This window comes from Camelina sativa, chromosome 9 (genome assembly GCF_030686135.1).
Source record: "Camelina sativa cultivar CO46 ecotype springtype chromosome 9, ASM3068613v1".
Classification (NCBI taxonomy): domain Eukaryota; kingdom Viridiplantae; phylum Streptophyta; class Magnoliopsida; order Brassicales; family Brassicaceae; genus Camelina; species Camelina sativa.
The window spans coordinates 38,936,120-38,962,236 of record NC_141888.1 but is presented as its reverse complement, the minus strand read 5'-3'; the positions used below and the strand labels follow the sequence as shown (position 1 = coordinate 38,962,236).

At 32.3% G+C, this 26,117-nt stretch overlaps 3 protein-coding genes across 7 annotated transcripts; 2 read left to right on the top strand and 1 right to left on the bottom strand.

The window, feature by feature from the left end:
* Positions 1-891: 891 nt before the first annotated feature.
* LOC104713815 (BEL1-like homeodomain protein 4) lies at positions 892-6,662 on the top strand. Its single transcript, XM_087466575.1, has 5 exons — positions 892-1,263; positions 1,493-2,555; positions 3,345-3,736; positions 4,933-4,993; positions 5,941-6,662. Exons 2-5 carry the CDS (start codon positions 1,554-1,556, stop codon positions 6,409-6,411), a joined length of 1,926 nt encoding a protein of 641 aa, XP_087322701.1. The 5' UTR covers positions 892-1,263; positions 1,493-1,553; the 3' UTR covers positions 6,412-6,662.
* A 4,331-nt stretch (positions 6,663-10,993) lies between these two features.
* On the top strand, positions 10,994-12,299 carry LOC104713814 (uncharacterized). 2 transcript variants are annotated; one of them, XR_015565975.1, is made up of 4 exons: positions 10,995-11,158; positions 11,250-11,543; positions 11,618-11,797; positions 11,882-12,299. XR_015565975.1 is itself a non-coding variant. In XM_010431024.3 (3 exons), the coding sequence occupies exons 1-3, from the start codon at positions 11,068-11,070 to the stop codon at positions 11,695-11,697; spliced, it is 465 nt and encodes a 154-aa protein (XP_010429326.2). In that variant the 5' UTR covers positions 10,994-11,067; the 3' UTR covers positions 11,698-12,299. The 2 variants fall into 2 exon arrangements, 1 of the variants encoding a protein (XP_010429326.2); XM_010431024.3 differs by having other exon boundaries at positions 10,994-11,158; positions 11,618-12,299.
* On the bottom strand, positions 11,743-19,464 carry LOC104713813 (histone-lysine N-methyltransferase SUVR5). 4 transcript variants are annotated; one of them, XM_087464749.1, is made up of 12 exons: positions 19,156-19,464; positions 16,625-16,914; positions 16,238-16,540; positions 16,047-16,157; positions 15,837-15,947; positions 13,077-15,749; positions 12,822-12,983; positions 12,624-12,740; positions 12,440-12,543; positions 12,226-12,363; positions 12,060-12,147; positions 11,743-11,976 (listed from the first exon to the last, which is right to left on the bottom strand). In XM_087464749.1, the coding sequence occupies exons 2-12, from the start codon at positions 16,853-16,855 to the stop codon at positions 11,857-11,859; spliced, it is 4,158 nt and encodes a 1,385-aa protein (XP_087320875.1). In that variant the 5' UTR covers positions 16,856-16,914; positions 19,156-19,464; the 3' UTR covers positions 11,743-11,856. The 4 variants fall into 4 exon arrangements, with proteins under 4 accessions (XP_087320875.1, XP_087320873.1, XP_087320877.1 ...); XM_087464747.1 differs by lacking the exon at positions 19,156-19,464 and adding an exon at positions 17,600-17,845; XM_087464751.1 differs by lacking the exon at positions 19,156-19,464 and adding an exon at positions 17,378-17,605.
* Positions 19,465-26,117: the final 6,653 nt, after the last annotated feature.

The following is a 26,117-nucleotide window of genomic DNA, read 5'->3' as shown; positions in this document are numbered from 1 at the left end:
AGAATTTGTAACCTTCATAAATCAAAGACCAAAGCGAGTTACCAAAGGTATAGCCTAAGAACATATAGATGATCCATGAATCCAAATTCTGAGTTACAAAGCAAGCAGAAAAAAGTCAGAAGGTAATTTTGAGTTGATTAGTCGAACCTTCGTTGAACATTTGTTGAGAGTGAGCTGAGCATTCATGCCAACATCCTATGTTTGGAGATACCACCATGAACAAGATCTTTTGCACCAGATATAATACAATATTTGGGTGATGGTATTTTAGTTATATTTGATATATATACATATACAATGGAGTATCGTTTATCAGTATTGAGATTTTAGCTCTGCATTATAAGTAGCATGAGCTACATACGCTGATTGAAGTAGACACGTAAAAAAAAGTAGTAAAAATGAAAGTAAAACACACACGAAATCAGAGGATAATTGAGTGGACATTGTTGGAATATATAATATTAGAATCTTTTTTTCTGAATAAGTATATATGTATATATGTACATATATTATATATATATAAGGCCCAAAATGAGAATACTTTTTTTTTTTTTTGGCAAATGAGAATATTATATAAGTAGAAATATATGTGGAAGTATTTATGGTGGTGGTTTGGGTCATTGAGATATGACCTTGGTCTCACCTTATCTTTGTATTCTTTTAAGTTTTGCTTTTTAAAATAAGTTTCCAAATTAACGCCTTTAAAATGTTGATATCAGCCGACATTTCCGTGATAAAAAAGTTAAAATATTTTTTTCTTTTTCTTTTTTTGCATTTATAAATTAATATATCGTTGACAAAAATTATAACCAAAAAAAAAAAAAAAGACAAGGACAGTTTCGTAATTTTAGGATTATATAAGTTTTGTCTTTCTTCATCATCGTTATTGATATGGATACCTTATACCGATTACAATTTTAAAATAAGAAGTTATAAAAACCACTTCATTATTATTATTACAAAAAAACTAAAAATGATAAACAAAAATAATACTAATAAAGAAGAATGGTGGGTTTAAAAGGGAGGCGAGGAAGAAAGAACAGCGACCTCTTCTTCTTCTCTCTTCTCTCTCTTCCTTTCTCTTTGGGAAGAAGATTTTTTTTTATAAGTTTTTGGTTTCAAGAAATTTGCTGAAACAACAAAAACTCTCACTAGCTAACACAGAAAAAATAAAATAAAATAAAAGAAGAGCCTAAGAAAAAGAAAGCTAGAGAGAGAGATAGATAGAAGAAAAGGATAGCTACAATTCTCTGCAACTCCAAGGTAACTCTTCTCTCTTTCTATATACCATATATGTAGATGATGACCAAAGCTGATAGTGAGAACCTTAAAAGAGTTACAAGAAAGAGATTGGCAACAACAACAAAAAAAAAACCTGTATAATACCTAGTTGACTAGCTCCTCTCTCTCTCTCTCTCTCTCTTTCTTTCTTTTTCTTAATTTTTTTTTGTGTGTTATATAAGATTCTCTGTGTATGTCTGAATCCTTACAGGATCCAAGAGCTTTGGAGAGAGAGATAGAGATAGAATGAATAACAAGAATCAAGAACTGATATGGGTTTAGCTACTACAACTTTTCATCAATATCAGAATTCAGATTCTTCTATGTCACAAGATTATCATCATCACCAAGGAATCTTTTCCTTCTCCAACGGATTCCACCGATCATCATCAACTACTCATCATGAAGAGGAAGTAGATGAATCAGCCGTCTCCGGTGCTCAAATTCCGGTTTATGAGACAGCCGGGATGTTGTCTGAAATGTTTGCTTTTCCCGGCGGCGGCGGTGGTGGCTCTGGTGGAGAGATTCTTGATCAGTCTAGTACTAAACAATTGCTAGAGCAACAAAACCGTCACAACAACAACAACAACAACTCAACTCTTCATATGTTACTACCAAATCATCATCAAGGTTTTGCTTTCACCGACGAGAACACTATGCATCAGCAACAACAACAACACTTCACATGGCCATCTTCATCCGATCATCATCAGAACCGAGATATGATCGGGACCGTCCACGTGGAAGGCAGAAAGGGTTTGTCTTTATCTCTCTCATCTTCATTAGCCGCAGCTAAAGCCGAGGAATATAGAAGCATTTATTGTGCAGCCGTTGATGGAACTTCTTCTTCTACTAACGCATCGGCTCACCATCATCAGTTCAACCAGTTCAAGAACCTTGTTCTTGATAATTCTTCTTCTTCTCATCATCATCATCATCAACATCAAGTCGTGGGACATTTCGGGTCATCCTCATCGTCTCCCATGGCGGCTTCTTCCTCCATTGGAGGTATCTATACGTTGAGGAACTCGAAATATACAAAACCGGCACAAGAATTGTTGGAAGAGTTTTGTAGTGTCGGAAGAGGGCATTTCAAGAAGAATAAACTTAGTAGGAACAACTCAAACCCTAATACTACCGGTGGAGGAGGAGGCGGCGTTGGTGGAGGTTCCTCGTCTTCCGCTGGAACAGCTAATGATAATCCTCCTTTATCTCCGGCTGATCGGATTGAACATCAAAGAAGAAAGGTCAAGCTATTGTCTATGCTTGAAGAGGTAACGTTTTCACATTTATTTTTCTCTAACCAAACTAATTTAATTTCTATCAAACTCTTTAATGAACCATTCTAATGATTGATTTTTTTTGTTAAATAAACATTTTCATATTAATCTCTAAAATATTTGATTTTTCTTCGTGATTTTTTTGTTCATTCTAAAATTAATTTGAATCTACCAATATTTCATAAACTCTATATAAGTTATTTTCTTAAAATTTAAATGTATTGAGAAAGACCGACTGGTACAAGAGCACGACACATGCTCTAGTTGGTAAAGCCTGATTACGCAATCCTACCATCATTTATATAATTTTTCTAACTAATATCATTATACTGGTGTTACAGTCTGATTTGATGTATTAATCCATATTTTGTGTCACGCGTTTGGTGGCATCGCATAATCAAATTTAAACATAAGAAATTAAATTATGATTACTTAAGTGATTTAGTCTTCAACCAGAAATTTTAAATTAGAGTTCCCTTCTCCATATAAGCTACCTTTACTACGTAACCAAAACTAGTCCTTGAAGTTACTTCATTATTTATCTTACAATTTATTTTGTAGTTGACATTATCTTGTGTCAAGATTATAATTATAATTTATGTTCTAAGATGTTATTAGGAGAACAAAACACATTTGAAGTATGAATGTATAATATTATCTAATTAAACAAAATAATCTTTTGATGAGGTTTGAATTTTTATCTTTAAAAAATGAGCTAATAATAACAAACAAATTAAAAAACTCATCAATCTATATTTCATTTCTTAAAAATTTAATTTGTAGGTGGACCGACGGTACAACCACTACTGTGAACAAATGCAAATGGTAGTGAACTCATTCGACCAAGTAATGGGTTACGGCGCAGCGGTTCCATACACGACATTAGCTCAAAAGGCAATGTCTAGGCACTTCCGGTGTTTGAAAGACGCGGTAGCGGTTCAGCTTAAACGCAGCTGTGAGCTTCTAGGGGATAAAGAGGCGGCAGGGGCTGCGTCCTCTGGGCTAACCAAAGGCGAAACGCCGCGATTGCGTTTGCTAGAGCAGAGTTTGCGTCAGCAACGAGCATTTCATCATATGGGCATGATGGAGCAAGAGGCATGGAGACCGCAACGTGGTTTGCCTGAACGCTCCGTTAATATCCTTAGAGCTTGGCTTTTCGAACATTTTCTTAATCCGTAAGTCCACTTTCTCATCCTTACTCAATTATACTTACCTACTCTTATTCTTTGTTACAAATATAATCTAATCTTCTTGAATGTTGACCGTATATTATAAAATATAGACTAACACTATACATTGATACCAAGACTTTAACTGATAATATGTTTATTAAAATTAAGTTATGAAAGTGACATTTTTTTTTTCAAACTGAGTTTGGTTTGCGGGAAGAATATTTCAATTTCAATCAAAATATTTTTAATGTTGCTGATTTTTTTTTCTTTTCAATACTAAACTAAAAATTTCTTTTAAATAAGTACCAATTCGTCAATGAGTTTGATTATATATGTTCATTTACTAATCAAAAAAATTCAAATATCAATTGATTTTTCGTTTTTTTCCCTTGATGCCACCGATATAAAGGATCAGTTTATTTTTTTTTGGTTCAAACAAAGTAGTATCAGCTTTGACCTTAGGATCTTCAAGAAAAATGTGTGTGTTTATATAAATATAAGATGGTTTGCATGGCAAAGGGATTAAATAATTAATGCAACAAAAGAAGTTTGCAGAGTGAGATCACAAACTTTTAGGCTTTGGGATCATAATAGCATCCTAAGGGTTTCTCTGTCTCTGTCTAACCCTTTCTTTCTAGTTGTTTTTTTTCTTTAATTTGCTTTAATTTTTTTTTCCACATTCCATCATCAAAAGAAGTAAATATATTGCCATTAACAAAATTACAAAAAAAAATAGGTCTCAGAATTGTCAGTGGTACAGTGTCATTGGTATATTGTCTCTTAAGAAAGACAGAAATTAAAAAGAGAAAGAAAAAAAAAACTAAAAGCTGGAAAAAGCAATTTCTTCTTTCATTATTCATCAGTACTTTCTCTATTTAATGTCTGCAGAATTTTACTATTTTGTTGTTAGTGAAGTAAAGAAGAGAAGGGTTGGTTTGTACAGATGAATATATTTTTGCTTTATAGTGAAAAATAAGTGAAGATACAAAAATAAAACCAAATGCTTCTATTCTGTAATCAGCTTTTTCTTTTGTCCCTTAGATTCTCACGCCCTTGTAAGAAGAAAAGTTTGTACCTTTTCTTGCATCTACTTGATTGTGTTTTTCCTCTTATCTCTCTCTCTATGCAAAAAATAAATAAATAATTATTGGGTTTAGGGTTCTAAAGATTGTGAAGTCATTTTCTGGTCTCTTTCTCAGGTACCCAAGCGATGCTGATAAGCACCTCTTAGCACGACAGACTGGTTTATCCAGAAATCAGGTCAGCCTTTATCTGTATAGATACATGCATGCATGTATGTACATATATATATATATATATATTTTAATACTGATCATATACAAGAACCCTTTTGATTATTCATTTACATGTTGCAACTAATTCACAATTTACCATGTATATCAATCATTTCATCATGCAAAATCTGACATGAGTGGCCTCATGTTTATTTCTCTTGCATGGATTTTGAATATGATGAAATCATTTTTTCTTGGGTTTCGTTATTTTACATTTAATACATCATACGCACACACACACAAGTATACAAAACATAGGAGAGAGAGAGAGACGTAAATACTCAGCACAAAGACAGTACTAGTATTTCTCAAGTACATGAAAGTTTGAAGCTTTCATTTCACAGTCTTGTACATATATATTAACTATTATGTACATCCCAAATTTAATACACTTGGCTTGATCTATCCATTATAGTTCATCATACTTTCAAATTGTGTTTTGACATTCTTTCTGATTTAAAATGAGTGTCGTTTTAAAATGTTAATCTTATAAAATACATTAATCAAAAGAAGTAAAAAATACCAAAAGTTAAAATTTTTGCATGGATATAATGACAAATTTGATATGTATATTATTTTTATTAGATGTTACATAACTTGCACTCCATTCTTATCATTTTAATTAAGTGAAGTTTTAATCAACAAATTTGTATTTTAATTTTATTAATTAAGTGATATTTTTCATTTTTAAATTAACAATCCTAATTATCTTTATGGTAAATGAATGTTCTTATGTAACTTTCTTTTATATGTGGTGTACTTGCAAACATTATCTTATTATTAGAAAGGAATGAGTATTATTTTCTTTCACATATCCATAATAATTTTGTTTTTCTCAAAAATTCTATTTAATTAAACTTGTTAATTTAAATTTAAAGTGAAAAAGTTGATTAATTTTTTTTCAATTTTCAGGTATCAAACTGGTTCATAAATGCTAGGGTTCGTCTATGGAAACCAATGGTTGAAGAAATGTATCAACAAGAAGCAAAAGAAAGAGAAGAAGAAGCAGAAGAAAATGAAAATCAACAACAAAGAAGACAGCAACAAACAAACAACAACGACACGAAACCCAACAACAATGAAAACAACTTCACTGTCATAACCGCACAAACTCCAACGACGATGACATCGACGCATCACGATAGCGACTCTTCATTCCTCCTCCCTTCCGTCGCCGCCGCTTCTCACGGCGGCTCAGACGCCTTCACCGTCACCACGTGTCAGCAAGACGTCAGTGACTTCCACGTCGACGATGGTGTGAACGTCATAAGATTCGGCACCAAACAGCCTGGTGACGTGTCACTTACGCTTGGTCTACGCCACTCTGGCAATATTCCTGATAAGAACACTTCTTTCTCCGTTAGAGACTTTGGAGATTTTTAGTCTTCGTCGTTTCTCAAATTTATTAATCCAAATTTTTATTATAGTGAATATTTTTTTTGGTTTATCTATATATGTTTTTAGTCTCTTCACATACTTTTAAACTTCTTTTCATTTTTTTTTCTGTCTTTTCTGTCGTAAGAAGAAGAGAGATACATATACCAAGTATTATCCTAGCTAGCCATCAAAGTTATACTATATTTATTGGATTCTTCCATTTGGTTTTACTAATAAACGATAACAGTCGTAGGAAAGTGCCAATGTTCCATTTAAGTCAAATCACTTTGCTTGTTTAATCAATTTAATCATCTCAACTAATCCCTACTTACTACAACTATGTACTCCTTAATTTAGTAATGGCAACAAAATATATTTGGTGCACTATCGACGTATTAACAATTGCATTATTTTTATATTTATATTTAAGTAGTTTAAACTTTAAAACGTGACATCTTGTTTAAATAGAAACAATAATATTGTTTGATGAAGATATTTCTGAGTTCTTTTTTTTTTCTCTAACAAAAAAAAAATTTCCCTAGAACTCCAAAGATTTGGTTACATGTCATATTGGGGATATCTCAATCGAGACAGAGACGTTTTGTTTCCACAAAGGGGCATTTAAGCTCATTGCCATGGTGCTACACATTGCTTTTTTTATAGAAAAAAATTATGAAATAGGGACTTGTTACTTAATTTATTTCTAAAAGGGTTCCCTTAAAAGTTACTTCAATAATTTTTGTAAACAAGAACATCTACGTGTCACCTAATTCTAAATATATAATGAATTTCTGCAAATGAGACGTTAAAATTTGGTGTTCTAGTGTATATATAGTTTCTTTAAGTCTCACCTTTAGTTAATTATAATCACACAAATATACACATGTTTTACCCTTAATCTTGTTTGTTTTTCCTCACTCTTAAAAAGTAGTAAATGAAAATGACAACAAGACAACAATTACACTTGAACTGTTGGATATATAGTAATGATGTAGTGACATAATTTTCGTCTTAAACTATTCCGTTTTGTGTTTTAATGACTAAACAAAGATAATGTATATCAAGTTAAAATATTTTATCAAAAAAAAAAGGTAATGATTTTATAAAAATATTTGCATATAAAGTTAGAATTAAAACTGAACATCATTTCTTTCGCAGCTGTTGCACATGTTGCCATTAGAAGCCTAAATACATTTATTCCTATTTTAGTGGTCCAATTTTTAACCCTTCTTGTCTGACCACTGTCCAATATCTACCATACTCTTATAAAAGAATATTATTTAAAATGGAAATTTTCATATACTGATTTATGATTTAATTCATTATTATTTTTTTGGCTGGTACACAAAAATACAATATAACAATTTATTTTGTCCTTTGTTAAAAGAAAAATATCAATGCAGATCTGAACGTGACAAGAAAATCAACTATGCATGAGTGTAAGATTCTTGATTTTAATACTGGAGGGCCTCTGCCTTTTAATGATCCATACGCAAGCGTTTGTATATATTTGCTGTCGAATACATTGACAGTCTCTGTGTCAATGTCATGTTTATAATTTATACTGCACGCATGAATCGCATGGTGGAACTTTCTGTCATGCATACATTTTTTTGATATATATATACACTAGTTAATCTCTTGAAATATTAAATTTTCCATGTGAATTAGTGGTTAAGTTGGCCTTGAAAATGTTAGCACATTCGGTGATTTCCACATATATATACAAATTAACAACGCTGCGTACTATTTTTGCTTTGTTTTTAGGTTAAATAAAGCTATTGATTGGTTCATTCTCTTAATTATATATATTATATATATATAAGTAATTATCAGATTGAAAAATTTATCGATTCTGTTTAAATCTTGTTGGATGAAATGTTTGATTATTTGTTAAAAACTGTTAACTGTGAGTTATTATGAAACTCATATCCGTAATTTATATATATATATATATATATATATATATATTTGTTCTTCATCATCTATGCAAGCTTCTTATTTCATCTATAGAAAATATTTAATTTCTACTTATGGAAACTATAAACTAGCTAGGTACCCAAATTTTAACCTCACAGTTGCTTAAAAATATATCAAATAAAAATAGCTTGTTCATTTATCATAATTTTGTTTTAAATAACATATATTTCACCCAATTTTGTAATAACAGTTAACATACTATTTTCTCGGACGACATATATACAACATGTTATTTGTTATATTATATTACGTTAACTATTTACGTGAATCACACAAAAAATACACATGTTATTTTCCCGTATAAATCACATTTCCAAAGTTAATTAATATGTTCATTTTGTTGGTTTTAAAGTCGATTTAACACATAATTTGACAATATATCAAACCGGTTTACTTAACCGATATTTATTCGGGGCTGGGTTAGACACTCAGATAATTGAGAAAATTCTGATGAAAGAGTAAAAAACATTATAAGAGAAAAAATGTGAAGTTACTAATCAAAATAGCATTTGAACAATATGACAAATGGTTGATGTTCATCAGTAATCTCTCCCTGCGTACCTTGATCTACGCTTGCAATTCTCTACCAAAATTTTCACTAAATTAGGTCAAATAACGTGTTCGAATTTAGATTCACTAAATTCATAGGAGATCTTTTTGGGGTTCGAAACACTTAAATTTCATATCGTGCTTCAGTTCTAGCAATTAGAATTGAATGGATTGGAATAGAAGAAGATTAAACCAAGTTGTGGGGGGTTGGGGTCCTACGACTTTCTCCGGTCTAAGAATGAGAAGAGGAGGTCGGTCCCATTTGAATGGTACTGGGCTTTGGGGCCATGGCATTACAGAATTTAGCGATCGCCGAATCCGATGAGTACCCCATCACATACAACCATACTTTTATGACCAAACTAATAGGTCCCCTCACTAAAACCAATTGTATCAAAATTGTTTATATTCTCGACCTCACATACATAATTACTTATGAACATATGCCTAAATGTCGAACTTAGTTTATTTTTGGAAATTTTTATTTCGTATACTGAGCACATGTTAAAAATTTAAAAATATATGGATCGTATACCACAATGCTAGCTAGCTATGCCTATGAGTGAAAGTTTCAAACTACAAATACAACATTACATGTGTCAACAAAATAAATACGTTATATGTGTGCATCAATATAAAAAATTTACTTCGCAATAAATGAATTGGGTAGAGAATAGAATGATTGGAGAACAGTGATGGTGCACTATTTGTTAGAATAATTAATTACAGAGGATAGGCCCGTATCTTTTTGTTGTCTTATGTTCATGTTATGTGAAGTGTGGCCTCATATATTATACATCCACATTTTATTTGGTAGTGTGCAAAACTATACATCTACATATATTCACATAAGTAGTAATTTCGTTGTGAATATATGTAGATGTATAGTTTTGTAGACTACCAAATTAAATGTAGATGTAAAAGTAGTAATTTTTGCACATTCACATAAGTAGAATGATACAATTGGAGAATGTAAAAAACAAGAAAAGGTTCATATTAGAGTCATTCAAAGACAACAAATGAAACATATCAAGAAAACTCTCCGTAGAGCTTACAAAAGTTCCAATTTATACATTGAATCACACCACTGTTGAAGGATCGGAAACGATCACTATGGTCCTAAGTCATAACGACTAATCTAATCTCCATAAGTTATGTTATGATTCTGAATTAGGACACAAATTTTTTGTTTACTGATTGTGGATAGAAATCTTTACATATATCATTTTGAGAATAACGAAAACAAAATTTTGTAAAAACATTTTCTATGTTTGTATAATTTTTTAATTTGAAATTAATTTTACTATTTTTTTTTATAAAAAAACAGTTATGAACTTACCATTTTTCGTGATGACATTTAAGGATTTTGTCATTTTTTTTCTAAAATCTTATGGATTTGCCATTTTTTGGCTATAAAAATACGAATAAACATGCACTTAACCCATTATGTTTGACTTTAGTCAGTTCTATTTGTATTTAAAATTTAGTATTTGTTACCAAAAAAAAAAAACATAAATATGGACATTTTAAAGTGCTCAAAAATGACAAATCCATAAAATATGAGATTTTAATAATTTTTCACTATGAAATGCATTAACTGATTATTTTTGGAAAAAGTATATGTCTACACTTGCATTACTACAAATATATGTTTTATTTTATTAGTGTTATGCAATGTGATATAATTTATAATAATGTTAATTTAGATAAAATTTGACGAATTATTTGGTTATTGTAAAATATTTACAATATCTGAATAAAATTTATAAATCTAGAAAATTAAGAGTATTACTACTAATAATAAAATAGAGACAATATTTATACTTATAATATTTTCTTTTGAAATAGGAAAAAAATAGTCATTTTTATTTTATTTTAAAGACTTTAATATTGGAGACAAATTTGAAGCCAAACTATTGCGAAAGAAACAAAGAAAATCCTATGGGCTATGGGCTTTCTGGGACAATCATCAACGAGAACCGAAACATACCGAAGAACCGGGTTTATAGGTTCTGTGTCGGTTATCGATATATGATTTAGCAGACGCGTCAGCAGTATCTCATATCATACATACGACGAGGCTACGATCTAAGTTTGATCTGAGTTTAAAGATCCAGAAATCTTAAGGAAGATATGACAAAACCCAGAAACCTATTTAGATTATGCTGTCTGCTAATGGCATTTTTGTTTGCTTATTCTGCATCTGTCCAGCTTAATGATCCTGGTACTAAAAAAAAAAAACTTGTTTTTACTTCTTCTGTGATCTCTTTAACAAGATTATGTAAACTTTCTTTTTTTTGTCTGTGTTTCTGTAGATTGGTACTTCTGGTTTCCTCTATATACACTTGCATGTGTAGTTAATCTGATTAACTGCAAAAGAAGAATATCTAAGTCGAGAAGAATCAAACAAATGATGGTGAGAACAGCTTTAGGCTTGGGTCTGTTCTTGTTAGTTAAAGTTGTAGCAGAGGATGTCACAACAGAGAAAGTTGGAGTCTTGTCTTTGGATCTTACTCATAGAGTGGTTAGAGAGAAGATTGGAAGTGGTTTGGTCGTAGCTTCCATGGTTCTGCAACTACAAGCTTCTTCCACAAAACCCATTGACTTTGGTAAGAACAAGAAGAAGAAAGATTCCAATCTTTAGAAAAAGTTTCAAACTTTGATTGGTTCTTAATGATTTCAGGTATGGTTGCAATAGTAATCTTTGGCTATGGGCTTCCCTTTTGGTTCTTCACAGTTATGAAAGGAGAAATCAAGATTTGATCATTTTAAAGATCAATGGAGAGAAAAAAAGGTAAAAGCTTGAAGGAGACTAAACAGAATGAATAAACCAAAGCTGTCTACAGGTTCAATGGGAGAAAAGGTAAAAAAAAAAGTCTGAAGGAAACAAATCTGCAAAGAATGTTCCTAGGAACCAAAAATCTAACACAACAAACTACCTCTGCAGTTAGTTGCTTTACAATGACAAGGATGCTCAGTTTCTTTTCCAGATGTTACAAGTCTGCGACCATAGTCTCGAGTGATCTCTTCTCCTGCAGCTATCTGTTTTTACACGCATAACAAAGATATCAGTTCAGTTCAACACTTTGATACTTATTTCAAGCAAGATAGAAGAAGAGCCTTACATCCATACTGGCATATAGACCGATATGAGCGAGTGGGGACTCCATGCTATCCACAATAACTTGGTGATTAACAAGATTTGGCGAGCAGCTAGAGATGAAACCAGATTAAAAAATCAACAGTCTATGTAGTAGGATAATGCAAAAGTTTTAGTTTTGTTTTACACACCTGTGATTAATGTATCGAGAGATGTTGCCATGAGTAGTAGCATCAATAACATAATCAGACTCTCCTTCGATCAATCTACCGATATCGTTCATATTAGCATCAATTTCCTGTATGTAGCTGCAACCTTCTTTGCCATACCTATGAAATCAATAGCAGGATTTTAAGTTTTGATACGTACAAAAAGGCCAAAAATATTAACAAAAATGCTACGTACTGGTTTCGTCTCTTGTTTGCTTCTTCCTGATCAATAACCTCCCCAATGAATTCGCAAACAAATGTGCCACGCAGTATATGTTCACAAGCTCTCAATCCCCATCCCTGTGGATCAACCAAGTCATGGATATTGGAACTGAAGTAAGAGAAATGAATAAAAGACAATGACTGTAAAAGGATCACACCTTGCTTTCAGTTCTAAAAACTTCTAGTTTAACGTGAACTCCATTCTGCAAAACCCGATTCTGACATGTTCTAGAGCATCCACAGAAGTCATTGCATTCATAAACAGGATAACCTTCCTGTAACATTTTCAGAATTGACGAACATGTTGTCAAGTAGTAAAAAAATCACTTCAACTGAGAAGTAAAACAAAAATTTACCTCCAAAATGATACGTTGTTTGTCATCATATGGGAATCTAAACCTCATGGGTTTTCCATATATGTCTCTAGCGTCCTCAAAATCGTTATTGAAAAGGTATACATGATCACAAGTTACAGGCGAGCACACTGAACTGCGACATCCACACCTGAGCTGCAGATTCTGCATTATAAACAGCGGACAAGAAACAAGGTTACAACATGGAGTCACAATTCTGTTTCAAGGATACGACAGAGCTACAACAAGTAAAGATACCTCTTTTACGAGATCCATTGACGGATGAAGTATTGATTTTGTAACATAATTAAAGCTTTCCCAAGGCTTCTCATGCAGCTTTTCGGAATTCAAAAGACCATCATCGACGACACAAATTGGAACAGCTTCCTTACCACAGCTTAAGTCGTTGCACAAAACCGTAGTATTTCCAAAAGGTCTCTTACTAAAATGATGAGCCTCCATGATACAATGACACTCATCCACTTCCAACTCAGTATTAGAATGTTCTCCAGCCTCCATAGCTACCCCGAATCGATCATTCTCTTGTCTCGGGATCAAGGGACGTAGAAGATTTGAGTCTTTAACAGACTTACATCCGTTAGAGCATATGTATCCTTCCTGATGCCATTGCACTTGTACACCTTGCTCACCGCAAAGTTTTGCTGCCTTGAGATATATCCGCTCAGGCAAATTCCCGAATTTAGCCTCCAAAGAGAGCTCAAGGCTCACCCTACAGCAAGCTGATCGAGCAGCAGACAAGATATCGAGGTTATTAGGACGATGTTTCGCTTTCTGAACCTTTGACAACAATATATTCGAAACCACAGAGCAATGAGCATCTGTTGTGCCATCAACGTTTCTACTATCGCTTGGAAGCGGCGATGATACTCCAGTGTTTCCTTCCGTGCCGAGAGATTTCGAACCTTGTATCCTCCTCTTCATATTTACACCAGCCCGGTTTCTAATCCTATATGAGACTGCTCCAAGACTTTTCTTGAATTTATTTGGACGACTAAGCCTACCAGATTTCATCCTGTAGGTATTAAACCTTAACCCTTTCTTTGGACCACGAGAGCCGACTAGATTTGGTCCCATGTGTTCAGCTTGATGGTGACGGCCAAGGTCAGGTAATAAATTGAACTTCATCCCACAGAACTTGCAAACAAATTTATGTACGCCGCTTGTACTCTCGCTGTTTTGGCTCAACACAATCTGTGAGCTGCCAGCTTCAGGTTGCTGAGAAGACTCACCATTAGTCAAGTTGCACTCAGAAACAACGGTTAGCGATTTGCACTCAGAAGGATGCACAGCTTGCACATGTAGTAGCAACTGATCTTTATCTCCAAAATGGCTGCCACAAGGAATACACTGAAGAAGCATACACTTTTCCGCAAACTGCACGTGATGTCTCTCCTCCACATGACTTTCCAAAAGCTTTCTGTTCACAAAAGAATCTAAGCAAATAGCACAAGCAAATCCACTAAACGACCATTTATCTTTGTCAGTAGTTTCTTCTCCATTATCATCATCACCATAGGCATATGTATCATATAATAATGATGCATCTTCTTCATCATCACCAGCACCAGCACCGAAACCCCATATCCTAGTTAATCTCTCCCTTTCATAGGATACTAACTTCATCAAGAACTCCCCAATCCCAGCGTCAGCGTTTCTTGAAGCTTCTGCTTTCGCCCAATCAAGCTGTACTTCCATGGGGACAGAGTTTCTTAAAGATAAGACACTTTTGAAGAGCTTGTAGAAAATATCACAAGCTTGATGTAGAGCCAATTTTTCCTCACGCGATAAACAACCCCTTAAGAGATCTATAAACACTTCCTTCGATATGATTCGACTCTTACCATTCCTTGCACGCTTGAGCCAGTTAGGAAGGTGCTGTTCACAGTATAATGAGTGCTTTGTTGAGAACTCACTGCAAGGAATATAACTGTTTTCTGAGCAAGAACCTATACACAAGTTATCCTCTTGGCTACAATGTTCAAACATCTCAGTGAAGCTTGTGGCTCCATGGGGCTCATGTTTCTCGAAAGATGGACCTTCATGTTCTCCAAAAGGCACCAAATCTTGACATTGATTTGTTTCCAAGTCTGACATAATCTCCGCTACCTTTCTTTTCGCCGGAAGAGATAAAGAATTATCAGGTTTCTCTATCCCTGTTTGAGGGCGATGTTTCTTGCAGAACAACAATCCGGGTAGAGATCGGTGCTTGCATTTGGTACCAAGAACAGTAATGCCTCCGCACATTGGTGCTTCAACTGCAGGAGAGCCCTCGTTCTTCGTAGATTTGGTGGTGAAACGAGAAGCTAAATGCACACAACAATACACATCACCTTCATTCGCCCACCTCACACATTGCCTTCCTTTTGATTCAATGAAAGCTGTGCATTGCTGACTCTTATTTCCCGAACCAAATGGTTTCTTCAGAACTGGTTCGTTAATGTGTAGGTGTTGTGGGTGAGACAGTCCATTAACTTCTTTTGTTTTCATGAGCTGTGAACCATTCGCTTCAACAACAATGCCATCCCATAGGTCCAAACCATTCGTTGGTGCATTCCTTATCTGGTTTTCTTCTTTCACCACCTCAGGAGTATTTGCATTGCCTCGAGAACCAAAAGGTTCCGAATCAATTGCAGTCAATTCTTGTGGCGAAGCTTCAGTAACCATCTGTGATGCATTTGTTGCCTCTGCACGTCGTATCTCAAGTTTTGGTCTTTTACGGCTAGCCTGGACATCCGAGTTAAACACGCTTTCACCATTCTGTTGTCCTATCTCGCCAACACTACGGCGAGATATTGAGAACCACTTCGCAATGTCATGCTTCCACGTTTTCCATTCTGACAACACCATTGGTAGCACTGGCGTCTCAGACAGTGATTTGACTTCATTCCACTTGATACAACTGTCAAACTCCTAAACACACAACAAGATAAAGTGAACTTAGTTACAAAAAAAAACATGTCTGCACAATACACAATCAGGCTCTGGTGAAGTCATTACCTCATTCAGTAGTTCAATACTCTCGGCATTCACTGCATTGTTACATTTTTGTACCCACAAAGTAAATGAGTTCTCAAGCCAAACCGGATCCATGTATTGTTGCAAAATCATCTGAACAAACATTACACAAAAACCGAGACATGATTACACAAAAATCAAACAAAAAAAAAAACACTCCAAACTTTAACAGCAAACAGAGAAGAAGCTTACACTATGAAGCTTCACAAGCATTATCCCAAGATCATGATAACTTGTACTTCTAGTAGCCCCCATTGCAAATTCTTTCCAGATTATTATATCTCTAGCCCCCTCAGCTACAACCTGCAACATCAAAAACGTTAAATCAAATACAATCTAAATTCTTCGGTATACAAAAAATAGTTATATTCCAGAGTATATACCTCCAAGGGGAACTGGTCAACTATATTGAACATCCCAACAGTAAGCTTGCGCATGATAAAGCGTCGAGCAGCAGTTAAATCTTTAACCAATTTAAGTCCAACTTTGTGTGACTTATAAGCAATAGGATCAGGAAACTCATTGATGGATCGAACAAGCTGCATATCAGCCCATGAGTGGTTCTTCGTATGCGGGAAAAAAATCACACAATACTTTTTTCTATCATGAGTCGGTTTCCCTCTCAACGTCGACAATGGCCAATCAGCTTTGGCACATCTGATTCCAGCCTGCCATTTCCCTCTCCACTACAACACCAAAACATTAACCATATGAAAAAAAAACATTCAAGATTCCAAATTATGAGAGCTATAAAAACGTATCATTATTACCTTCACCCACAAAGCAATAGGTTCATCTTGTTGAAACCATTTAGGCTCAGAAGGAGATGACTCGCCTTCAGCCTCGCCACTATTACCGGTAACTTCCATAACGGTAACTGAATCAGTACTAGGCTTCACCGTGTTTACATCATCCTCCAGCTCAGATTTCACCAATTCATCCACTTCTGTTGCTTCCTCAACATCCACGTCAAGAACCAATTCATCCATTTCAACTTCCATAAATCACCACTTGGTAAATTCACTTGTTTAAACCCAGGACTTGATATAACCACACAATTCTGCAAATAAGAACAGAGGAGAAACCAATATAATAATAATCAAACACATAACTCAATATCAATTGCTTTCCTAATCAAATTTTAACCATAAGAAAATTTCTAATAAGGCAAGAAAATTTCAGACATACCAAGGTCAATTATTACATGAACATTGTTTGGTACTACTCTAATCACAATTGTTAAATCTAACAATTCAGATCTTACGAAGTAAACTAAAACCCTGAATTCTACAAGAATTGATAAAAACCCACTATTGGATTAGTAGAGATATGTATAAAAAAAGGTTGGTCCATAGATGGGGATCAAGTACCAATTCGAAGATCAATAACATGACCTATCAACAACAAACCCAGGTGTGTGGTGAGAGGGTGACCAAAAAAAATGTTAAAATGCACAAAGCAAATCTAATTACTAATAAATAAAGGTAAAAAACTATAAGAGAAAGGTCAGGTAACACAATAACTTGTTAGGATACACATGGAAACAGACATGGCGGAATCAAAGGCTAGGTCACGGAAGAAGAACCAAACCAACCCAAAAAAAAAAAAAAAAAGATAATTATAAAAGTGGGAACGGAACAACAAACACATCATGTATGTGACATAGTAATAATAATAATACGGGTTCCTTTTTTTTTTTATATACACTAAAGATTTGGGCATGGGGGAAGGTTTGTATTACACACCTTATTGATTGATCTGTGTGTTGTGGTGTGGGTGCGATGCAAAATTAGAGAATAGAGAAAGGGTTTTTTTGAAATCGAATCTAGAGATTTTTTACTTATCTTCTGGGTTATTGTATGAAAGTTTTATTGGTCGATGGCATCGGTATTTGGGCATGTACCATGGCCTGAAATGTCGAAAATAACGAAGATAACTTTTCTATGCTCTCTAGGGTATAATTATTATTTCTCTCTCTGTGTGTGGTATATAAATTGAATTATTAGGTTTTAAAAATATATATACTCGGGAAGGAAAAAATATGTGTATAGTGTGTAGGTCTATGTATGTATATGTGAACTTTATTGTATAATAGTATAATATAAAGAAGGCTGAGTTAAATGGGGTGTGGTGGTTTTTGTTAATGGTTATGTTAGCTTATGAAGAGTAATTTGGATTTTTACAAAATGGGTCAATTTGGCTGTATTTTTTTTTCCTCTTTTTTTGTCCATGAAAAAAATATTTTTATATTAAATAAAAGGATTACTATAAGAAAATAAAAGGATTTTAATTTTAATGATAATATGTTAGGAAGAATTTATTTTTTCTTTTATCATCATTCAATCGACACCGCTCGATCTATAGCCAAACTCTACTGCAGGGTAACACAATTTAGTGGAATCAAACTATGGTGGAATCGGTCGTAGAAGTTAGGAAATTTTTTTATTACTTAAGATAGTGTATATGATTGAATGCGTTTTGAAAACAATGACTTGAGATGGTAAATATCGTTCATGAATAATATAAAAAACACTAATAAATTTGATATAGTATAAATCACGTAAAATACTGTATTAAAGGGTTTTCCAAAACTTTTAAAAATTATTTTTTTGAAAATTTCTTAAAATTATAGGAAAGTTGTCAATTAAAAAAGTTTTATTTCGTGAATTTTTATGAAACAACTTAATAGTTGCAGATCCATAATTTTTTTATCATGGTAAATATATATTTTTAAACAAAAATAATACCGAAGAAGAAAAATAAGAATGCTTGTTGCACTGATGATTAAAGAAAAGATATTGAATTTGTTAAAAAAAAAATAATCAACAAATACATTAAAGTTAAAAAGATACAGGTCTGAGATCTATTTAAAAAAGCTTTGCTAACTTGGATTTCTGTGTTCAAAGTTTGAAATTAGCTCACCATTAATAAATAAAGGAGTATTAAAGAAAAAAAAAAGGAATTTGATGCTTTATCACTAGACAGTTTAAGACTCAAAAGGAAAAAGTTACAGGGTCACATCCAAGGTGCCCAAACAAGCTTTCGCATAAGAGATCTAACTTAGAGGTCATGTAACACAGTGACAGTAGTAACTTGTTCGGCTAGACATGGTAAAAGCCTAACAGGCATGTCAAAATCAGAGACTAGCTGATCGCAGAGGAACCAAACGATAATGAAAGAAGTATAAAGCAAAGTATAAAGCAAAGTAAACGCATCATGTATGTGACATAACTACACAAGACTCGAAGCAAAGTAAATGATTTTACACTAAGGATTGGACTTTGGGCATGGAAGGTCATACCTTAATGATTATGTGATGGATGCAAATTGGAGAGAGAGACTGCAGGAGGTTGAATCTACGAGTTTAAGATCTAGATATGTTTTTCTTCTTGGATGTGATTCTTCTCTTCTGGAATTGTGACGATTTATAGCCTTATAGGTCTTGGGACTTGGGCATCTCTATTTGGGGATGTACCATGGCCACAATGTCAGAAAAGGGAAGATACATTTCTATTGGTGTGTGGTTATAAATTGGATTACAGTGTAAGATTAAAAAGATAAGATTAAAAAAAAAAAAAAGGTATACGTTTCAATATGTATGTATGTGAATGAGTTTGGTTTTTGTTAATCATTATATATTTATATTAGCTGTCAAGGACAAAACAAAATTAAATCATAGTCACCCTTAAAGATAAATGTAATTTGCATTTTGGGAAAAATGGGTCAGCAAATATTATATACTGTATTAATAAAACGATAATAATGAGAAAACTATTTCTTAAAAAAAAATTAGTTGTTGGCTGAAAAAGTTTGTCACTAACTCACTATTGTCTATCTATCAAACTCATTAGATATCTACTCAATATCAATATTTTGTTTCGTTGTTACCACACTCATTTCAAGCCATCTAGATGCTATTTTTGCAATAACATTGGCACAGACATGTAAAAGATTATATAGTGATAAAATTATAATTTATAATTCTAGTTTAATAATTTTATGAGGTTTTATTAGGCATTTATAAAAAAATTAAAGGTATTCATAACATATTTATAAGTTATTTATATGATATTTATAAGATTTTTCACATATATAAATGTAGTTTGTGTATATGTTTATAAGTTTACACACATATTTGATAAATCTCAAATTTTCAGGAACATTTTTTATAAGGTTTAATAGAAAAAGCATTTTTGAAATGTGGTATTGCAAAAAAGGTATTTTTTGAAATTCTCCGGATCTTTATTGAGTTTATAGAAAATTTACGCAATATAGTAAAGAATCAAAAGTTGTTAGAAATATTGGTTTGATGTCTTTCAAGAAAAGGAAAAAAATAATGTTTAAGTCACTTAGTGTATAGAAAAATGTTCAAATGAACCGAAAATTCACCAAAATTAATGCAGTTTAGATTAATAATAAAATAAAAAATTTAGGTATAAATAACCATTAATTATTGAGTTTTGTTTTAAGATACAGTAGTCGAACATGCAAATCCAGAGTGACAGTTTTGACAGCAAGAAAAGAAACGTCTAGTGAGAGCGCATAAATAACGTGTTATATTATATAAAGACGTAACATGATATTTTATAAGCAAATATTATTGTAAACTTTCACTTTTTAATGGACTACATGTCCATTCAAAGTCCATTGGTCCATCATTCTTAGTGGGTCCATGTCCACTCTTGGCCTGTAGATCTACCCATACTCGATGACCAGTTTGCTATGTTCGGGAAGCTTTAAATACTTGTTTACCGTCCCTACAAATCACCACAACATCTTTCCCATCCATCTTGAAATTAGTCTAGCATAAACACGCTTAACTCTGGAGTTTTCTCAAGATCTTTGACCGAAAAGATAAGTGTAACTTGATGACATAGGTTGTCAAATTAATTCTTTTAAACTTCTCCACAAGTTTCTAAAATCAGAGTGTCACAATTATACTACATTAAAAAAGGATTTCTATATAATTAAACAAATTATATGAATAGATTGTTTACTTAATATATTACTTACTAATGTAGTGTCTTTTTTTTTGGTCAATTTGATGATTCTTCCTATGTGTCACAACAAAAAAAAAATTGTAGACTTTACCTTTGTGTTTAAGAAGAGTTTCATTTTATAACTTTTATGAAGAGTTTGAACCAAAAGTCAGTTTTCTCTCTAATATTTTAAGTTTTTAACTTATTAAAAAGAAAACTGATTTAAGCAGTGTTCAAGAAAGCGGTCTAGACGGTCGCCTAGGCGCCGTCTAGGTGCTAGGCGCTCAATAGACGCCTAGATGACCGCCTAAACCGCTTAAAATTACATTAATTTAATTTTAATATTTATTTTTGATTTTTAACTATATAGATTTAAATTATTAAGTTTTATATTTGTATACGTAATTATAAATGTTTATATGTTGTTAATATAACTTAAATAAATGTATTTTTGTTAATTTTGTTTATAATTTATAATTTTTTTTTATTTTTCTAACATATATTTGTACATAATTTTATATATATAATGTTTTATGTTGTAAACGACTAAACCGTCTAAAAACCGTCTAGGCATCGATTAGGCGTTCTAGACGCTAGGCGCTAGGTCACCGCCCAGATACCGTCTAGCGCTTTCTTGAACACTGGATTTAAGTGTACTGATAAATGATCCAGAATGTTTATATATATTTGGTAACATGAAAAAATAACATTTTTTCTGAAATATAAGTGGAATATATTTGGAAAATTTGCGGTACTCTCCTTTTATTGTATTATAGGGTTTTGTCTGCATACAATAAGTAGAGAACGAAAGGACGAATTCTAGCTAGCCCAACTACAACTAGGCTACTAATTTTTTTTGTGTGACGACTATTTGTTTGAGTTTTTGGGGTTTAATCTACTGCAAATAAAATAAAACAGTTAATGATCAACGCAAGTTATATTCAATGCTAGTATAATATTCTTGACATGCATGCGATCAATCAGGAAACCATGTCTCAGCACAAAAGTAAAATCTGTGTGACCTCCCCCAACAACTGATCAGCGTAGTCCACAACGCCTTAGCATCAGTTCACTTTTGTGTAAACCAGAGGGCTCGGTTTGCTCTTTGTAGAGAGGCCCATTCACTATGTCTAAATTAATTTCTTAAGGCCCATAAATGGTCTATTGTCCACCAAACATAAACGAGCACAATTCGTATTTTTGTTCTAGTTCCATACTTTTTTTCTTAATGCCTGTTTCATGAAATGTTTTCAATATGAAACTCGTATTGATAAATTCATTCAACTCATCTCGACCATTATCCTTTATTCCTTTACCTAGAATATATCTTATTTGGCCATCTTACTCTTTATCAAATTTGGACTTTGAAACCATGTTACTGATCAATGTTGGACATTACAAGAAAGAGGTTAAGTTAATCACAAGAATGGGCTTGGACTTGTACAATATGAAAGCTACATAAATCTACCACGATATTTACTATTCTATGTCTTTTTTTAAAGATGAATTTTGTGAAAACATATAATGTGTTAAACAAATAGGCAAAAAAAAACAAAAAAGATGGCAAATGTTGTTGGATAGTTTACCAAACTAGTTACATATCGTATAAAACAATTTCATGGACCCATCACATTAGGTCACCACCCATGTCACATTATTCTCATGATTCTAAATTGTATTTGCGTAAGAGTGGATAAGAATCGTGGAACAACCCAGGTTACTTGCAAACATTTGTTTTAGCATTTTATGTTTTCGTTTCATTGAGATATGATTTTTCTTCTTGTTTTAAAATACCTACGTAATTTATAACATTATATTAAATTATCGTCTCTTTAAAAATACCAATCATTGAAAATTGATATGTACATATATATATTCGACAGCGAGGAGGAAGTTGACTCTGAATTATTGACTTATTTTCATTTTGACTTCAGAGAATATAGGCTATGCATTTTTTATAAATACATACTACATTTGTAGAATATAAGTTTTAGTACGATTATATGATTGTATATAGTGAGTGTGGAACTAAAATTTAGTAGACTTATAGATCGAAAACTAAACAGATGAATCATTTCCTAAACAAATTTGTAAAACATTGGACGTCATGTTACTAACGCAGCATGAAAAAATCAAAAACAGATTAATTTGATTTTTATTCCAAGAAATGTCATTTTTTACTGATTGATTAAAAGTTACCAAACGCAAAATTTATTTGTTAATTTCTTAAATGTACACATTACGATTTCAATCATGGTTAATCGATGTATACGCTAAATGCCCCATAAGGCCATAACCTTCAAGATTTAGTTTAAATTTTCAAACCAACATCATCACTACTCACTAGTTAGTATATACCCTACAATATAACTAGTTTTGTAGCATATGATGAGATCATAAGATTATGTCACTACTACTATACATGGATATGCATGAAAGAACAAAATTAATAATTGCAAACTTCATTATTGCATTATGGGTCACGCTAGAAATGAAATACATATATTAAATTCCTTGGTTTTGTAGCAAAAATGCAAAAATTATAATCACTTTGTGGATATAACGAAATGGTGGTGGTGATAGCGCGTGTTATGTTACTACAAACATGTGAGCAAAAAGTGTAACTTTAAAGTGTATTTGATAGTTATGATTGGCATTGACTCTCTTGTCCAAATGCCTTTGTAAACTTCAGCTTTTTCCTGTCTTCTTTGTATGATTCTAATTTCAACCCCCTTTATATTTATTTTATCTCAAACTGCCCCATAACTTTTTTTGTTTTCTATTTTATAAACCCCCTATCTCATCAACCTGATAATTTTTTGAATAATTAAATACAGTATACTTTACTAATCTCGTTAGAAGAAACTGATTTTTTACGGCACGATGAAAAAAAAAAAAAAAACCGGAATCCAATATAACTACTACTAGTTCATGTCCATCATTAATTTCTTTGAGGCAATTTGTAATAAATATGTATTTATCTTTTGAACTACTTTGTTATAAATAATCTCATAGCTCAAATGCATCTTAAATAAGATTCATTAAAGCATGTTTGTCTCTCTCAGCTGGCAAATCTCTTCATTACTTTGCTCTCCACATGCCACCACCAAGTCTAAAGTCACCGATCTCGCATTTCTTAAACTCCATTCAAAAATAAATTTAAATTTCTTTATTTATACATCTTATCTGAACCTAATTTTAATTTAAAAGAAAGAACAATGTTTAGTGGTGAAACTTGAATTTTTACCGTAATTTGTGTCCCCGACACCGTGCAAATAAGAAGTTGTAACACAGTTACCGAGCTCAACGTGCATAGATTATCACAAATTATTTACATTTACTAATATTATAACAATCAAAATTTAAACTGGTCAATCTCACGATCACTTCTGAATTCACTAACGTCCAATTCGTTTTAAATATATAATCGACAAACTTTTTGGCCTTTTCCTCAATCTCAATGTAAGAAAGTTTTGGATCTTTCTCACTAAAATAGTGTTTGTTAAGTGAATCACTCAATCACTAACTATATAATGTAAAACTTAAATGGAAGTGTATTTAAGCTCTTAAGTTACTATAAAAACATGTTAAACCACTTGGTTTAAAAATTCATCTAAAATGATTATATACTCTCTACATATAAACTAAATTATTCTTTAGCAACTTGGATTTTAATTTCTTAATGGTATATAATCTACAGTGCTAATTGTACTGGTTAATGGAATTCGATCCCAAACCATGAATATTGAATAAATGATTTTCACCTGATCAGATAAATGATTAAATTTCCTGACACTTATTATGTGATATCTAGTACTATGATATATTACAATGATGAATATTGAATAAGCTTAATGAGCCATTGACAAAAACAAAAACAAAAGAGGAAAAAAAAATAAGCTTAATGAGCTACTAATAATATACCTAGAAAAATGAGTTTAATTAGATACTATTATAAGTTGAGTAATGTGTATATATATGTAATCAAATTTTTGCTTTTGGTTTCGTGTAAATGTTTTAAAATTATGGACTGTATCATTTTCAAGAGCAGGTGAAAATCAAGATAAAAAGAGTACCAAGAGCTGTCTGTTTTGTTATATTAACAATAACACAACACTAATGATAAAATGGATTATAATAAAACCCTATGCTTTGAGATGTCACTTTTGGTTATTTTTAAACAATATATTTCATCTGGGATTCTTTGACAAACGATAGTCTTCTTGGTACTGGAAGACAATTCGGATATCTCATTATTTGAGAGATTAATTATTAAATATATATAAAAAAAAATAGTGAAAGTGAAATGAAAGATGAAGAAGAAAAGAAAAGTAACATTCCAAGTTCCCCTTTACAGCAAGCATCCTATGTCTCTTAATTCCCTTTATGTCTTGGAGAAAAAAAAAAATTGGAGGGAAAATTTATCCATTAGCAAAATAGTTTTTATATGACTGTATATTTTCATTATAATTTGAAGTTATATATGATGAAATTTTTAGAAAGGTCCAATTACGATAACTGCGGTTTACATAATTTAATGCTTGGAAATTTTTTAAAAATGGTATGGACTAATTTTTCGACTTTGAAAACAACAAAAAAATCGATCACTCAAAACATTAATAAAATAGTGAAAGTTTTAAAATTATTTTGATAATTACATTAGAAAATAGTGAAAGTTTTATAATTATATTGGTAAGTACAGTATCTTTATCTGCCTCAGTCCACTTAATTCACATTACTGTGATCTCGTGTCTTCAGAAATTTATATAGTACAATAGTTGAGGACAATAAAGTATCTAATGGTTACAAAATAGTGAGCAAAAAAGTCAAACCAAGTGTATAATGGGCTATGAAATTTTCAATTATTTTTGTATCCTTGTGTATATGCAAAAGTAATTAAATTGAGACCAATGAAGTGATGAACATTAAAATGTCAAATCAGGTTGACATAAGTAGAGTGGTGGTTGTTTGGATTGTTTGACAAAATAATAATATAAAAATGTCTAAATATGTCTACTGATGTACTGATTAGTGGTTTAGCAATCGATCTCATCTTAATTAGTTGGCCTAATACACCAAACAACTTCAGTGAGTGAGATGCAAACTTATCTAATCCTTATATCATAAATTTCTAAGAAATCCAAATCATTTGTTTTCGTTATGTATTGGACTCATACTTGGTACCAAGCTCATATCCAGTTGACTACTTGCAGTAGCCATATAAATTATGTTGCGGCCAAGTTATATTATCATCTAATTATCTGTTGAAATATGATTAGTTGAT